This window comes from Corvus kubaryi, unplaced genomic scaffold, assembly GCF_017639235.1.
Source record: "Corvus kubaryi isolate FWS band 111438036 unplaced genomic scaffold, C.kubaryi_AGA036_p1.0 37398, whole genome shotgun sequence".
NCBI classification, from domain to species: Eukaryota; Metazoa; Chordata; class Aves; order Passeriformes; family Corvidae; genus Corvus; species Corvus kubaryi.
The window spans coordinates 38226969-38244602 of record NW_024581137.1 but is presented as its reverse complement, the minus strand read 5'-3'; the positions used below and the strand labels follow the sequence as shown (position 1 = coordinate 38244602).

The 17634-nt window shown below is 44.5% G+C and overlaps 1 protein-coding gene across 1 annotated transcript in view; it reads left to right on the top strand.

Moving 5' to 3' along the window:
* Positions 1 to 8116, top strand: part of RSU1 (Ras suppressor protein 1) — a 103765-nt gene extending 95649 nt beyond the window's left edge. Inside the window, exon 9 of the mRNA XM_042044363.1 lies at positions 7643 to 8116. Coding sequence (XP_041900297.1) covers positions 7643 to 7745 — 103 coding nt within the window. The 3' untranslated portion in view covers positions 7746 to 8116. The remainder of the gene's footprint in view (positions 1 to 7642) is intronic.
* The last annotated feature ends 9518 nt before the right edge of the window (positions 8117 to 17634 follow it).

Below are 17634 nucleotides of genomic sequence, written 5' to 3'. Positions count from 1 at the left end.
CAAATTGTTCTCTCCCTGGTCCCTCCAGCTGTTGTTTCATTATACTGGGCTAGCTGGGAGTTGTTTTATCAGCATAATAGATTCTCTAGATGAAATCTTAATTCCTGTTTGTCTCTGTTTTGAAAGAAATAAAGATAAGCATACCCTGTCCTTTCCATCTTTGTGACAGTTCCATGACAGCCCCCTCCCCGTGTGTCTCTCTGGATCTGTAGCACAGCTGAAGATTTTCAGTGTTGGGCTCCCTGGGTATTGAGATAGGTCTGACTTTCAGAACCTAGTGCTAGTGCTTTCAAAATTGTGTCTGCCAAAAGCCACACTTCTTGTAAGGTCTTTCAGGTTGGGTATGCAAAGTCATTAGCCAGCTTTGCAAATCTTGGTCTGTACATTTTCCTTTTAAAAAAATCCTTTTTTTTGCTAGGCTTCTATGAGCTTCCAGCTGTGTTTCCTAACAAGCCTCACATTTAAAGTACTTGCTTCAAAAGTATGCTAGCCTCAGAGAATATAAGGAGAAGGCTTTCTTTTATTACTGTGTATTAATTAGAGAAATACCTAACACCTGCTTGGAATTCCTTTATGGAAAAAAAAAAAATTAGTTCCCCATAACATGCAAGATGGTGAGTAAAGAAGCAAGGATTAAATTAATCATTTTAAGAGCAGATGTGTCTGTCAGAATTACAATTATCCATCAATTGCCAGCCCTATAGGAGATCAAGTGTTTGTAAATCATAGTTGCCTCAGCTCAAATCTCCCCTCACTGACGTGTCAGGTCAGGGACCTCTGAGCTGAGGCCAAAGGTCTCTCTGGTCAGGGTCTGTCTCTGACAGTAACCTGTAGGGATAGAGGGTAGGAAATGCGGCACTTAGAGGTTGAGTCTTTCTTTTCTTCAGGTGTATAGAGCAGCAAATGTAAAGGGAATAGACTGGGGTAGAGGGGTCCAGCAGAAGAGAGCCCTGTGGAAAACCAAACAGTGAAGTAGCCAGTACGAGACTCATGGGATTTATTTTGGAGGATGCATGTTCTACATGGATGCTGCAACAGTGAGTTCCAGAAAGTTTTGGTGGAATACTTTTTTTACTTGCTGAGATTTGGAGTGGTTTTAGGCAGGAATTCTGAATAAGTCAGCTTTGGACTGCGTGACTCAGCAGAGTCTCTAATGTAAGGTAGCTAACAGCTTGTGAGAGTGCAGAGTGGGAACATAGAGGGAGTGGTTGGGTGGACTCCATGTAGCATTTTAAAATAGCTAAACAGGGGAGTCTGCGTGTTAGCTAACTACCCACTGTCCGCTGTAGCTGGTGAAAATCTTCAACAGAGCAGTGCAGCTAAGCATCTCACAACAGACACTTGCACTTGACCACCCAAAATGCTCTTTGCTCCACTGGCTTCATTAGCTAGATCTCCACTGACTGGGAGACATGGGCTTGGATACATATCTCTCCACCCATGCTGAATCCTCTTCTTCTTACCTAATTTGGGCTCCAAAAAATGAAACTAGCCAAAAAATAAATGAGCTAATCCAAGATGGGAAGAGATGATCAGTTCCCCTTCCCAGTGCCTGTGGGGTGAAGACCCAGAAAAGCTTTGAGGGTATTAGGGATTTCTGGTGATGCAGAAAGTCTCTTTGAAAGTTGAAATGCAGGACTTAGGAGGAATTAGGGAGAGTGGTGACAGGCAAAGTCTGCAGGAACTTCGGGTTATGAAGATAATTGAGGCAGGTAAGAGGAACAGAAAAATAACACTGATTGTTGCACTTGGGAGTGTCTCGGGGCTGGGCTCTGGCATTTGGAGAGGGACAGTCTGAAGTATTAGGCATCCCAGAGTGTCAGTGGGCTGTAGAGGAAGGCAAGTTGTTAACAGACCTAAAAATAGCGGAGCAGTTTCACAGCACATTGAGAGCTGCAGGGTCAGTGGCCCAGAGGCTCTTGCAGCACGTGGCACTGCCAGCACCTGCCCCCTTCATCCAGCCAGTGCTACCTCCATCGTAGAACGGGAGGAGAGAGCTGTACAGACACAGGCAGGCCAAAGCTGAGGGGTTTTGAAGAAACTTGTGAGAGCTTCAGATGATGAACATCACTGGCATTGCTGCCATCTGCTCTCAGAGCACTTGAAAACAAAGGGCAAAATATCAGCTGAATAAAAGGAATCGCTCATGTCTGGTTTTTCTTTGTTAAGAATCCTAAAGCTGCAGTTTGCTGTTCGGGTGTAAGGAAAACAGATACTGGTTTCACTTACCCATGCAGTGTTCCTCTTCAATGAGATGATCTGACTGACGTCGCAAAGACTAAAAACATTATTGGTGAACTACCAATATAATATACTTGCATAGTAATTTTTACCTCCACTGTTTTCTCTCACTGGTACATGACTGACAAATTAAATTCCAGTGTCCGTCCCTTTCCTGGGAGAGGGAATATGTGGTTTGAGGGGATTACATGTTAGCAGCTCCCACATAGAAAAGGTCAGTTCCAGTCACTCAGAGGGGATACCAGAGCAGCAATTAGCTACTCAAAAACTGCTGTGGCAAAAGCACCTTGCAGTAAGTGCATGTGAACTGTAACTAAGGCAGGGTAGCCAGCATGTATCAGTCATGCAAACACTTCTTTCAGCTTTGGATTTTTAGCGATACCACCACCGATTCAGCCTTTCCCCTCTCCGGCATCATCACCTGGGGCTTAGGACTGTCCTGTTGAGGTCACTGTGAGTACCAACTTCTGAAGCTTCATCTGAATACTAAATATCTGCCTGACCCTGAGCTTCAGCTTTTGAAAAATCAAGCAAAGCTGGAATGTTTCACCTTTGTTTCCCTGATTACAGTACATAGTTGGAGGTAGCATCTCTCCAGGACCATATTTAACTGTGTGGTCTTTTTTCTACTGCATATTCAGCCTGTGGGTCTGTTACAGACATCAAGTGAGACCAGTGCGTTTCTCATGGCTCAGTCTTGAAACCTTTTTTCAAAATGCTTAAACTCAAAAAAATCAATGTGTGCATCAAACACTTTGCACTAGTTTCCTAGCTTACGCAAGTTCTCTCTTACCTCTGGGAGCATGTAGCCCTTGGCTAGTGAGAATTTTGTTGTACAAGAGAGGAAAATTTGAGTCAGTTGTGCTGAATTTGTTTTTGAAAGTGACTCTTTTGACCCTTATGAATTTAAGAATTTTAACTATGGTTCTGTTTTTAAATCCAGAGATTTTGGTAGCAAGACTGTATGCTTTCAAGTTACAAGGTTCCATGCCTGATCTTACACTGTAAATTGCAACATTTAGCAATTTGTGGTTTAATTTAGAAGGATTACCTACTTTCCTAAATGCTTAAGTAATGCAGCAAGCTGTGGTTATTGATTCTCTCTGAATTTATTACAAGAAAGCTGTATTCACTCTCTCCTCTTGGGAATGCCTCTCCTGAACTGCATGCTTGCTAGTGACAGCTTAGGCCCCTGATACATAACCAGAGACCTTGCCTAATATCCTTGCAACTACTTAGGGAATTTTTATTAAGTAAAAGCATCATTAAAGTAGACAGAATGATGAAGTTTAATGAGCATCTTTCTCACTTGATGTTGTTAGTTTTGCTGCTGCAGCAGCCATGCTGCTGTCGTTTGTTACTTCCAGTGGGGCAGGTGGAAAATGCAGGAAGATTTTGTTTGTGTTTATATCTGCATACAAAGAAACATTTTTGTTCATGAAAGATACTTTTAAAAATATATACAAGGAAAGAAAGCTACTCAGAGTCTCTGTCTGAGGGCTTTCTGCACTTTCAGTCTTGCATGTAAATCTCCCCTTTAATTTTAATGGAATGAGAAGTCTGCCTGCAATACTGTGGCTGCTAAGTCTACGAAGGTTCTGCAGTTTGTGAGCTGTGGTTATAGTAACCAGCTTCTTACTGTTACTGCAAACTGGAAACATCTCAAATATTTGTTTGCACTCCAGATTTTGTCCTTCAGCAGAGGTTTCAGCCTTCAAGCTGTGTGTAGTGTCCTGCTCAGAGCTGTACCAGCCCCGTGAACAGGTGACGTTCCAAAATATCAAGTGAGAAGGCACTGCCATGAATGTGTTATCAGCACTTATCTCACAAATCTGCCTTGAAACCGTAGCCACAATCTGCGTCAAAATTATTTTGTGTGTTTATGGAGACAGTCTGCCTTGGCTAAGGGTCTAGTCATGCAAACAGCTATGTCAAGGTGCCATCCTCTAGCGCATCACCATCCGTCAGCTGAGCAGCAGAACTGTCTGTGTACGTCTTCAGCTGACCTCTGCTGCCAAGGATGATGTGCGTCTCTGCCTAACATGTCTGACTCTGTGTTCATGCAGAGCAAGAGCATGTACATCGTTTGTACAGCTTGGCTGCAGCTGTTTCTGTGGCCATGTCTTTCCAGTAAGTACTGAAATTATTAAAGACTTTATGCAAACTTCACATCTATTAAAACTAAAGCTTTATAGGTTTTGTGGAAGTCAGATAGTTGCTTCTCTCGATAGCTGCTGATAATCTCCATTGGTGTTTTTATTTTGCTTTTTTCTTTCCCTTTGGCTTTTTTTTCCCTTGGAGCTATAAAAGTGGTGTCTGTTATTGTACCAGAAGTTCATTGAAAATTTGGAATTCTCTTTTCCTTGCTGTAACAGAAGACAAATTCTGTCCCAGAGGCATTATCACAGTCATTATTGTATTTAAGTATTGTTGTGACACCTTATGTCTCCTCACATATGATGTACGCCAACAGAATAGAGAGACCCTGTGTATGAAGGCTTGTATAATCTAAGTAAGTCTGATCCTTGCTCTTTGACTAGCAGCCTACATGATAGATTGTAAAGCACTCATTTTCAGTTGGGATAGCAATGTGCATTGAAACTTCCTCTCATTTTGCCAAGGAAACCTAAGTAGATATATTTGATTTTCTTATTTCAAACCCATTAATTAGTTTGCTGAATGAAACTTTGGTGTTGATGCTGATAGAAGTGGTTGGACATGAAAATAGGTAAAAAGAATGTAAAATTGCTGTAGATGCCTTCAACTCATGTACATCTATTACTACTAATGTAGTATTTGCATGGGGCAAAGGGAGTTGCTGGGGCACCAATAGCACTGAATATTGTAAGGAGCAAATACCAAAAAAACCCCAAAAGTACCTACAGGTCAATTGTTATTTTTACTGCTTAATGCACTCAGTAATGGCTGCTGGACCTGTTTTTGCAGTCAAAAGGCATTGCCCAAGTAGACTTTACCAGAACTCTGAAGTTCATTCAAAATTGTCATTATTCTGGTTTTCTGCATTTCAAAAGCATCTGTGTAGTCAGTAGAATTCCCACCACACCCTTTTGCTTTGGGAAGTTCACTAATCTGAGCTCTACCAGTCCACAAATTTGAACATTTGCCCTGAGAAGGGAGGAAGTGAGAGGCAGAATGAATACCAAAAGGATCACCTGAGAGGGAAACTTACATAAAGTTTCCAGAGTAAAAAGGAGGAACCTAAACCAACTTGAGAAAAGGGGGGAATGTAACAATTGAGAGCCACTAAAGCTGTTTCAGTCCTCTTTGGGTTGGCACTAACAGGACAAAGGAGATATGGGGCAGCAGGATGTGGAACGCAGGACAGTGACCGGGGACTTCTGTTCCTATCCACGAAGGATTTTTGTGCTCAGATACAGTGGATCACTGGATTCTCTGTTAATTCAGTGCTTGAAGTCCCAAATGGGTACTTTAAAAGAGCCAAAAACTAGCTTGAATGTTAATTTTGTGTTTACCTAACTAGTGCTAACTTCTAAGAGTTACAAAATTACTGCTGACAGTGGTTCAAATGCTGCACTGCCTATCGTTGAGAACAAGATGCTGCTTGTTCCCTGACTTTTTCTATCCTGGGTCAGTTTCTGATAGGACAACCTCCTTGAATGTCACTTCTGTGTTCTTCTACAGTGATAGCTTTTCATAATACTGAACCCTCTCCTTCCATAGACTCCCTCCCTTGACTCACTTAACACCTTCCAGAACAGGACAGTTATATAGGATGTATGTTTGATTAATATATGTACTGTGTACTTGGATAAAATACAGCCTTGTGCTGCTGGAGCTCTATCTCTTATGAAATAAAAGAAAAATATGTGTATTGTAGCTAATACGAAGCATGTAGTTATCACAGAGGGTCAGGGCTCTCTGCATTCATCGGGAAATCGCACCTGATCCCTTGTTGACAGTAGGTGATGACACACGTAAAATTTCAGTGAGGTGAAGTAATGTCATAGTTTACAGTTGTATTTTCCTTGAGCAAGGCTGTTTTGGCTACAGTACACCTTGACAGCAGCCTGCTTAGTAGCATGATGTAAAACTTCAGCTGCTGAGAAGGTGAAAGCAAGCACTGCCTCTCCACCCCACCCTACAAGGAGCTCTAATCCCATTCCACAGTCCAGGGAACTGTGGAACCCCAGGGCTGAAGTATCTTCCAGGTACAGCAACATAAAGGTCACAGCAGATGGTAGTTTTTAACATTCTGACATAGAATTAGAGTAGTAAATAAAATAGAGACACAGAATCACAAAGGTTGGAAAAGACCTTCAAGATCACATGTAACGGTGACTTGGGAAGGCAACATCATCGCTCCAAACATCCCCCCTTCCTTCTTCCCCCAGCTTTATATGATGGGCAGGATGTGGTATGGTCTGGGATATGCCTTGGGCCAGTTGGGGTCAGCTGTCCTGGCTGCATCTCTTCCCAACAACTTGTGCACTCCCAGCCCTCTCACTGGTGGGGTGAGGAGCTGAAAAGGCCTTGGCTCTGTGCAAGCCCCAATCAGCAATAACTAAAATATCCCTGCATTATCAACACTGTTTTCAGTGTAAATCCAAACCACAGCCCCATACCAGCCACTATGAAGAAAATTACGCCAACCAAAACCCACAAAGTGCATCTTCAAAAAGCACTTTATGTCAATAAGGGAAGTTAAGTTTGAGCTGTGTTTATTTCGGGTAGGTTTTTAATTTAGTTTAATCAGGATTACTCATAAATTATCTATTAATTACTATGTGATATTTAGCAAGATCCTCTCAGCCATGTGGTCCATTTAGCTTCACAGTGAATGCTAGCTGTCTTAATTGTAGGATACTTTGTCAACATTTAATCAGTGGTACTTACTAATGTGGCATTGATGTGTTGGTAGCTGTCCCAGTGCTATCAATCATGTGTGAGCAGCAAAGGCAGCTGTGACACCATTGCTCTCTGTCACATTATCAAGCCCCTGGGTTTTCTGGTAGGGATGATGCTCACTTTGCTCTAAGCAGGCACTCTATCTCTCCAGTTCAACCCAATTTTTGTCACTGTCTACTTGAATACACATCCTTATAGCCTTCTGAGCCTTAATCCCATAACTGCAGAATAAAGGTTGCTAGTTTCTGAAGGCAAAACTGATTGCTCCTTCACTGCTCCAAAGGCCTCCTCTTCCCTGATGTTACTCCCCTGAAAAGTCGTGAAAAACCAAAGTCACAAAAAACCAAATGTTAATGACTGCAGCTTGAGATCTGATTAAAAATTCAGTGTGTTGAGACAAAATAAAGACCCTTTTTTATTATTTTTAGTAACTAGATGCTTTGTTTAATGTGCTGCAGAGCAAAAGTCTGTGTTTAATGGTTAGATCAAAATTTTTTTTCTCCTTTCCTTACAGTCTTTATGGCAGACACATGCAGGCAAACCCTGAACCTCCAAAGAAGAACAATGACAAGTCAAAGAAGATCAGCCGTAAACCTCTGGCAGCCAAGAACAAATAAGTGCCTGGCTTCTGCCTCTGTTTTCACATCTTCTATGTTGCTTTTGCTTGTGCCTGTAATATTTTTACACATCTCCTGTTACGTATAAGAAAGCAGGGATTAGAATTAAATGCAATTTACTATGTATAGTGCTTTAGAAGATACTGCTAGAGGGAAACAAAATTACATATGCTCCTAATTGTGGTCATATTTATGTAGCCATTTAATACATCACTGTCAAACATATTTCAACTTTCCTATTGTTATGTATATTAATGTCCTCTTTTCACATGTGTCACATCCTGTTAATATTGGGGAATTTGCACTTATACTATACAATACTAAATTTCATATGATATTCCAAGTGATTTTAATAAAGCTCTTCATTTCTATTGTGTTGTTTAGTTTATTCAGGAGAACTTCTGAAATGGAAATTCCTTGAGGAATGTGTCCAGTTTTCTGTAATGCATTGATTTCTTCTGTAGGAATGTGGTAGCATTTTATCTGATACAAGTTAGTTAAAATGCAAAGCATTCTGTTCAAGGAGTGAAAAATTTTAATCATTTTCTTTTTTTATGTTGCTGTGTACTGCTCTTTTTGCCTTGAAGGTTATTTTGAAATCAAGGAGTAGGGAAGGGGAGAGAGGAAAGAAAAAAAATTGTCTTTGTAGAGAGCTGCCAATTGCCAGACTCAGTTTGGGGAAGAGAACTTTGTCATTTGAAGAAACTGGTACTTCTGCCAATTTTTCAAGTGATTTTTTTTCTTTAGGCAGAAAACCCAAATAATATGTTTAATCTCTGCTGAAAGTGCTTGTATTGAAGAGCTATTCCAAATGGCTTTTGAAAATGCCACAGGTTCTATATTTATCTATACAAAGCTGGCACCACAACCAAGCTCAGAAGCCACAAATGGTTTAACAGCTCAGATAGTTTCAGGTTTTACCAATGGGGAAGAAAAACCTAAAATCTACAGACAGTGTTTCCCAAACAATTTTAGTCTTAGGAGAGCAAAAGCTAACAAGGGAACTCAAGGAACAGGAACAGATGCTCATACCTGGATCGCTTATATCAAGACCTTCCTGCCCCTGATTTCCAATTTAATGAATTTTGTACCCAAGCAACCCGTTGCCGAGTGTCGGCTGCCATCCCATCCGGACAGCAAGCTGGGAAGCATGCCCAGACTGCCGAGACAGGCCTGTTGCATTCAGTGGGAAAAGAAAAGGCTTTAAATATCTCATGCTAGAAGTGATGCCTTCTGCAAAAGCCGTTTTGTATCTGAAGATTCTGTTATCAGCACCAGCCTCTCAAGCACATTTAGGATTACCCCAGCATTTGAGTAACATGGTTGCCTTAGTCTGGGAATAAATGTATTGACATATATTTTGCAACAGATTTCTTTTGAATTGGCAAGCAGGGCTGGGAAGTTGGCATCAAGCTTTAGACACACTTTAAGTGGTCTTCAGTACTTCAGAAGAATGAGGCAGTCTTGGTAGGCAGATGGAGAACAGTAAAAATGATAGACTTGTCAGGAACAGTCAATTCTATCTGTTGCAAGCTCTGCAGAGGATTTTCCAGACCTCTTAAGTGATCTGCGTAGGGAACAGGTCCAACTGAAACAGGCCCATGAAGGTGCTAGGTTGGATGCATGTTAAGAACTCACAGCAAAAACTGTGCCCCATCTGGAATGCACACAATTAAATGTGGGCATTAACACGTGAGGGGACCTAATGGCAGTAATAATCATGCTACAAAAAGTCCTGAAGAAATGTCAATGAAATGTCAGAAGATCCCCAAACTACTATTGCAAATTCTTTTTGGAACAAAATAAATAGCAATGGCACATCTATCAGGAAGAGGTGAAGAGGCTCTGGAAACTTGCCCAGCACTGAATGCTACCCCAACCCTTGAGGGTGCCACTTCCTCAGGGCTGCACCAGTGGCCAGATACCTGCTTTGAGACTTGGAGACGTTCTACATACACTCACTTCCAGCTGAACTGGATTCACCAGTCTTCCAAAATCTCCCTGGGTACACACAGACATGGCTTTCTGTGAGTGGGGTGGCAGTTCAGCTTTCCTTTGGTTTGAACAGAAATCCAGCCAGAGCTGAAGGCTCAGGTGGTGGCTGAGACTGTGTCCATCACCTGCTCTGTGTCCTGGGGTTTAGACAAAAAGAAGTTGCTACAGGGCTACAAGTATTTCAAAGCATGGAGTAGTGTCTCTAATGTAAAATTAAAAGCTTGTTGGGGATGGCCTGATGGTGGGAAGCTACAGCACTGCTTTAAAATAAGCTTATGGTTTGCAAGCATTAGTCAGACTTTCATTAACTGCAGTAGCAAACTTTGAAAGTGTTGGAAGAGTCATGCAAGCTCTCCTCTGCAGGGTTGCAAAGTATTGATTGGAGCATTCCTATGTGCTCATAGCAAAAAAATCCACCCAACCTTCCCACTTCTTCCCTCATGAAGGAGGAAGAAACACAGTTTTGACAAGCAAAAGCAGGAATGAAGGGCCTGGGGAAGAGTTAAGTGAAAGGCATAAAGATTAGAAGGATAAAAGAAATCCTAAAGGGAGAAGTATTATACTGAAGATGGTGGCAGATGGGGGGTGGAGGGGGGGGAAGAAGTTTCTTGAAAAAAAAGATGAAAAAATAAGATAATGATCTCAGAAGATGATGAAAAACTGAAATGCATAAAGCTTTACAAACAGAAAACAAAATGGGTTGTAGAGAAATGCTCTTCAGAGGTGCAGGGCAGAATAAAAGACAAGGGAAAGAAAAGCAAACTATCTGGGATGTAATGTTGCTAAGGTTTCAGTGTTTCTAAAAATGTACCAGCTTCCTAGAGCAAACTACACAACAGTTTTAATGTGACTGTGATGATTTTATGTATCTGTTCTCTTAGGTCATGGCTTTTTTAATATTTAAAAACAATGTTATGTTTTACTGGGTCACATTTATTTCCCCACTGTACTTCAAGGAAAGGAGTTGCTGTATCTTACTGTAGTGAACCACTTAACGAGCAGTGCAGCTCATGATGGTCCCCATGGTCATTCCTCCAGAGGATCCATCAAACTGAGGCCCCTTCCAAAGAGCCCTTGGTTGCTGCACCTAGGTAAGCACTTGTGTTGTGCCAGCTGGAGCACCAAGCTCTGGAAAGGCTGCTCTTTGCTCCACTGATCAGTATTGTTTCACTGGCCTAGTTGAAAATGAGATCCCTGATCTCAGGTTGCCTTGAAGAGGGTCTTTTTGCCATCCATTCATTCATTCAGGGTCACTTGTTCAGGTTGCCTCTTAGGGCCACCCTGTCATACAGCCAACAGCATTCCACTTCAAGGTGAGAAAGGTATTCCAGTGAAGAGAAAATTTGCTTTTTAAAATTATTCCTGTACCTGGGAGCTCTTTGAAAACAGTTATGCTGGTAATTCTCTGTTTTGATTTTGCATACAGTGAACTGGAAAGAGTATGGTGATTTTTTGCATACTGTACACCTTGACAGAGGAAACCTTTTAAAATTACCGTAAGCCTGACACACTGCCTGTGCAAAGAGTGGCCTGGGAAACTAATGTTCCTTACTAAGGATAGGGCAAAATGAAGCCAGAAAACTTGCTTGTGCAGGCACCATCCACAGTTTTCTTGTACTTAACAGTGTCAACCCTGTCTTGCCTCCTGCAGTCCTTTTGATGGACAGGTAACAGTTTAAAAAATCACAGTTCTGAGAAAATGGGCACTGCTGTTACTCTTTTTTTAAAAAAAATAGTGGGGAATTGCACTGTGATTTTAAAGTTTCATCTTCTTATGATTGTTAGTCTAGGAATAAGTTTCCTATGGAGCCACTAGTGTTCAAGCACCTTCATTTTGGTTTTAGTCAGGTCTTTCATGTTTAGGGAATGACACTCTAGCATATGCTCATCAATTAGCTTCCAGCCTTACAGCTGGCAAATCACACCAGCAGTATAGGAGCTTCTCCCTGAAAAGGCAGCTTGTTCCAAGGTGTGATCTGAGCCCGTGTGGCCCTTGCCTCTCCTCCCTCCAGTGTCTGTACTCCCCATCCTCCTCTGGGTTCTCCCCACCACACTGCACTGCATGGGGCTGGATCCTGGGCTCCTGGAGGAGCTGGGGAGAGAGAAAAATCCCCCTCCTATTCTGCCTGACCCTCTGCTCCCAGAAGCAGAGTGAGGTCAGGAGGCATTTCTGGCTCCAGCAGTGCCTGGGTGTTCCACCCTGGCTCCTGGCTTGGGGCTGGTGGGAAAGCTGGAAGGCTAAGTCTGTGCCATCCCCACGCTTGCTGAGCAGCAGGAGCTCCAGAGACGGGGAATATTTCCAGTTTGTAGCGGGTGGTAACTGTTAATATCCGCATGACAACCAGGAGGAGTGAGATTGTCATCGGTTATATTAGTTGTTAATTTTGTAAATATTAACAATTTCTAGGATTATGGCACAGGATGTGAGCTGTCAACTTGCTTTATTTTCCTCCTACTCCTTCTTGTAATGATACATCTTTTATACTCTCGGATTCATGCCATGTGTTGGTTACCTTGCACTGACACAGGGCTGGCAGATGTTGTGGGATGAAACCATGATAACCTCCCAAAAGTTAAGACTTTCTTCCCCTCCTGGGTACTTTGTTTCCTCTTATCTAAGGAGAAGTAATTTGCCTGTAAAGAGCAGTGATTTATAAATCTCTGTGGTTGGTTTCCATCCAGAGCTGCTGCCAAAGCTGTTGCCATTGGCACAGCTGAGCTCCTGCTTCCCCTTCCAGCTCACCTGTGGGTGCCTCAGGCAGGCACTGCCGCTCCAGTCCCCCCCAGAGCAGGAGCTGAGTTACAGCTCGCCAGGAGCCGTATCCCTGCTGTGAGAAAGCCGTGAAAAGTGACATTTTTACAATGTATCTCAAGAGCAAAATTTTAACCGTATTTTTAGATCAAGAAGCACAGCAATTGCGCGAGTACCAGTCACAGGAGTCACCCCTGCAGCTTGATGGACGTGTTCAGAGGCAGCTTTAGCGGCAAGGTGCAACTGGGGGCAAAGCACTGGGGAAGGTGGCTTTTCCAGGGCACTCACTCCTCAGCTTGGCTCCCTTGCTGCTGGCGAGAGCCTCTCTGCTGCTCTGCCCTGCTCCTGTGCCACTGGCAGCCCTGAATGTACAGCCAGTGCTCAGCCAAGCAGTGATGAGCCCCAGGCTGAATGTACATTCTCAATTTTCCTGATAGCCCAGTTATTCAAGATAATGTTTCAAATGGCCTGGTGCTGGGGCAGCCCCAGGACAAGCAGGAATGGGGAGCATGGCTGCATCCAGCTGGGTGCTAGCAAGGGGACAAGCTGCACCTCCAGCCTGGGGTGATCCATGCCTGCAGATGGTGCCTTCCAAGCACTGGACCACACACCCCCACTGTTTCAGTGATCATCTAAATGGGGTGCCCTCTGCCAGGGTGGCCATTCTGCAAGCCCCTAGGCAGTCCTGTCCTGTACCCGAGCCTGGGCAACGCTGTGCTCCTCGTCGTTTTGTTAATCTTTGCTTTGCCAGCATGGAAGTTGCAGGCTGCTGGCAGTGTAGTTCCCAGTGACAGGAAGCAGAGCCTGAGGAGCAGGGACACCTCCTGGACCCTGGTGATTGCCCCTACCATCCTCATGTGAAACCCAGCACCCATGGGAACGACACTGAGCTTGGTCAGCACCACTCCCCAGGACCAAAGTGCCACAGAAAAAGTGGCTCTTCACAACCTAGGGGTTGCCAGGAAGGAATCGCCTGTGGGGCTCAGGGTGGCAGTGCCCCAGCAAGGAGCAGCCAGAAGGGCAGAGCCAAAGAACCAGTCTGAGGCTCGACCTGCAACACGGAGCACTGCTGGAGAAGGGGCAATGCTGTAGAGGCTGTGGGTTGTGCTGGGATGTGGGTGGCTCAGACCTCAGTAGGAGGTGGATTTCAGCTTAATATTGGATGTCGTTTTCCCTCCAACTGTGTAGTTTAGGATGTAACATCACAGCAGTGGCATGGAGAACTGGTGATCTGGTCGACTGTCCCCTGAGAAACCATATTGTTGGTGGCCTGGTTTGAGCATCCTCAGCCACTTCTTCACTATCATATCGATCCAGATACTTTATTTTGGGGAGCCACTCAAACATGCCTGGCACATGTGATTTCCCAACATCACACAGAAATGAGCATCTGTGTTTGGAATGGAAGAGAGCACTGATGTGGAGGAATGCAGTGCATGGATAGTTACTGGGTATGATTTTAGCAGTTACCATCCAGACTGTACAAAGGGACTTTCCTGTTTTCATTTCTGGTCAGCTTAAGTTAATCAAAAGATTTTTGCTCTGCCAGTTTATACCCAGAGACTCATTAAACACCGTGTGGATCACACATTCAATATCCGTTCTGAGGGCAAACACAAAAATCAAAGCTCTGATTTCAATCCCGGTACCTTGCAGATTCCGTGTGGGCCTGAGGTCCAGCTTCCAGCGGCTCCGAGCTGCCCGTGCAGCCAGGGAGGATGCCCGGCAGCACCTCGGGATGCACTTTCCGCCTGTGCCAGCAGTGGGGGCAAGAACACAGCCGGAGAGGCGAGGGAGGGAACACCAGAGCGGATCTGAAACTAAGGCCTGAAATCCGGATCTTGCATTCCCCGTGTTGCTGGTACAAAAGCATGCCGAGACAGTTCACAGTGAGCACGTCTGTCACCCCCAGGCTTGGCAGGGTGTCCCCAGGGAGGCTGCTGGTATTTCCTTTCCCCTCACTTTGCTTTTACATCAACTCCGCCAATTAAGAAACCAAATAATTCAGAGGCAGCCATGTGGCACCGAGTGCTGTAGCTACGGCTAAAAATAGCCCCAAAGCCTCGGGAAAATCAGCTCCAAGGACTGCGCACCAAGCCGAGCCCCGCTGTGGTGTGTGTGAAGAGGATCACAGCCCCGGCTTGCCCCACTTGGGGGGCAGCCAGACCCCCCCCCAGCTGGCCCGGCTGTCCCCGCCTTGGCTGGATTTGAGGGCAGTGATGCTCCTCTGCACCTCTCCCTGGGAGAGCCCCCAGCTGCCGTGGGCTGGGGCTGCTGGGGCAGGGCAGGGAGCTGCCCGGGGGCCCCCAGACACGAAGGGCTCTGGAGCCACCTTCTCTATCCTGAGGTTCATGAGCTGGGCCTGGATTCTGGACCTGTGGTTGATGGCTTTGCAAACCAGGAAACATGGACTAAAACTTACTATTCCTTATTTCAGAAAGAAAACAGAAACACACAAGAAATAGATAGTGAAAAATACTCTCTGAAAAGTCCTTGAAATTACAAGCTGCATGGGTTTGGGAGAAATATGGAATTTCTTTGGAGTAAATAAGAAACCAGGGAAGGCCAGGCGACCTGTAGTAGCTCCACAGCTAGACCCATGCTCCTGCCAGGTACAGGCGGTTATGAAAAAATAGAATAGCACATCCAGTTCTGCATAGAAGGTTTCTGTTCTTGTAAACCAAATGAAATTAATCATTACATGTATCTACAGGGTGTTCTATAAAATCAATAAGTTCTAGCCCTACATAGCAATCAAAATATGACAAGGCACTTAAACTTTGCCAACTCAATCCAATTAATTATATCTTCATTAAAAAACAGTCATTTTTATAGAGTTAGTTGGCTCTTTAAGGACCATAATACAAGCTTGATATAAGCTCATTGATTTTTACTTTATGATTTCCAGTTGAAAGCAAATAGAGATCACTTGCTTTATAAAACTGTGAAAAAATGTATTTAATATACCAATATTATTTATAAGCACCAGCTAATATTTAAGTGCCTCTTGTACGCCTTGATAAAAGTGGTTCATGATTCAGCCCTCTCAGATGTTCAGAGGATGTTCTTCCACATTATTGCTATCGTCATTTGTCTTTCCCCTCTGACATGTGCAGTTTTTTATGCAGGAAAACTCTGTAGATGAGGCTCATCAGCAAGGAGAAGAGCAGCCTGAATACCTATGAGGTGTCACTGCAAACAAACACTGCTGGACACCCCAGCCTGGCTCTATCACCTTTTTTTGCAACAGCCTGGGAGCTTACAAGGCAGAAGAGAGACCAGAGGACCCTGGGGAAAGCAAGAGTGGAGGTGCAGGTTGATAGGCACATTCCACATGTAGGGCGTTAGAGGAAGGGAAAAGCTGAACGGGTGGTAAGGACTTTTCAGGGTGACAAGTAGAGGGAGAAGGGTTTGGCTTGGAGTGGGGATTGCAGGGATGGCAAGAAGAACCCTGGGATTTGTTGGGTGCTCGTGAAGCTCACAAGCCTTCTGGAAAATAAAAGGTAAGTGGCAAATACTGCAGAAATAAATGTACACCAGGCAGCAGGCAGCATTGAACCCAGCTCCTCTCAGTGCAGGAAGGTGCTGCTTTGAGGTGCTCAGGACCTGCACATGGGTCTCTCTGGTGATTCAGTGCCACATTTTTCTTAGGAACAGCCCTTATACCAGAGAAGCCACATTGGTAAGTGCAAAACAATCCCCCAATAATGGCAAACACTCGGATTTTGCTCTTTTATTCTCATTAGTAAGAGACTCATGATAAAAGTCTGAATCTATGAGGGAAGGATGAGTCAAACTGCTTCTGTCCCATCAATGCCCAGATCTTCCCAAAACTAAGGAGAGCGTCCAGAGAATGATGATCTGGGCTTTTGAAGAAAAAGATGAAAAGTGAAGAGGAGACTGAGTTTTGTTTCCTTTCCAAAGCATTAGTCTTGTTTTCAGTTAAAATGCATCAGATACAGATGAAAACGGAAAATAAATTGTGTTTCCACAGTAGTTATTTGCAGTTCCATGGTGCACTGCTCCTACTTCCTGAGATATCCTACCTAGCCAAGGTAATGCCAGCACTGGGATGTCACTGGCACATGCGAGAGGTTGCCACCCATCACCAGCAGACAAGGAGGGCGTGCAGGGGAGCACAGGCACAGGGCTGCGTCTGCAAGTGGGCAAGCCTCTGAAACAGCAAGCGAGCTTCAAAGCCAGCAGGCAGGGCTGCTGCCATCCCCACGGTGCAGGTGCCTGGGCTTGGCTCAGCAGGAGAGAGGACTCGGGGGCAGGAGCCACTTGTGGTGTATCACAAGGCATAGAAGTCTTCACAGCCCTCTGAGCTCAAGCCTTCAGGGAGGTGAGGTGTAACACCTGTGTGTAATCACAGGTGAAAGCTGGTCTCTGTCTTAAACTTTTCCTTTCCCCCTTCCATGGGTTTTGGACACTGGAAGAGATATAAGAGGATGAATAATTAGATAAGTCTCAAGGCAATTTTTTGATAGTGTTGCAATCAGCCCAGTTAATGGGAGTTCCACAAGCCAACAACAGTGGAGGGGAGGAAAAAGCTGTGACAAGAGGAGGTGATTAGCAGATAGCACCAGGGGAGCCCAGCCCAAGCCAGAAGAGCAGCTACAGAGCCAGTTCCCTCTCACAAATGCAGAGACTTTTCTGGGATGGAAGATTGACTCCTGGCCAGGATGAAGCGCGAGCACACATAATGGAGGCTTCAGTGCCACCCACCACTCTCCTGAGGCTCCTTCCGTACATTCGACTGGGCCCCTAGTGTGGGGAATGAAAGTACAGAGCTGTAATTAGGGTCAGGGCAAACAAAGGAGGGGCTGGCTGCAGTGGGTGATAGCAGTGAGAGGAGATGGAGCCCACCCCTCTTCAAACACCCCCACCTGTGCAAAGCCTCTCCAGTGGCCCAGCCCTGCTCCAAGACCCAGCATTCCCAGGACAGCAGCGGTGAGTCAGGGCACAGCAACAAGAGGAGGCTGCCCTTGCAAACACAGCAGTGAGAAATCCCTTAGAAGAGTGAGTGACAGTAATTGGGAGTAATTGCAGCAACACGGACATGGGTCTCCATGTAATTTTTAGTAATTCACCACTTCCTGTGAAACAATGTGAATAATCTCCCTCTAAAGTGATGGTTAG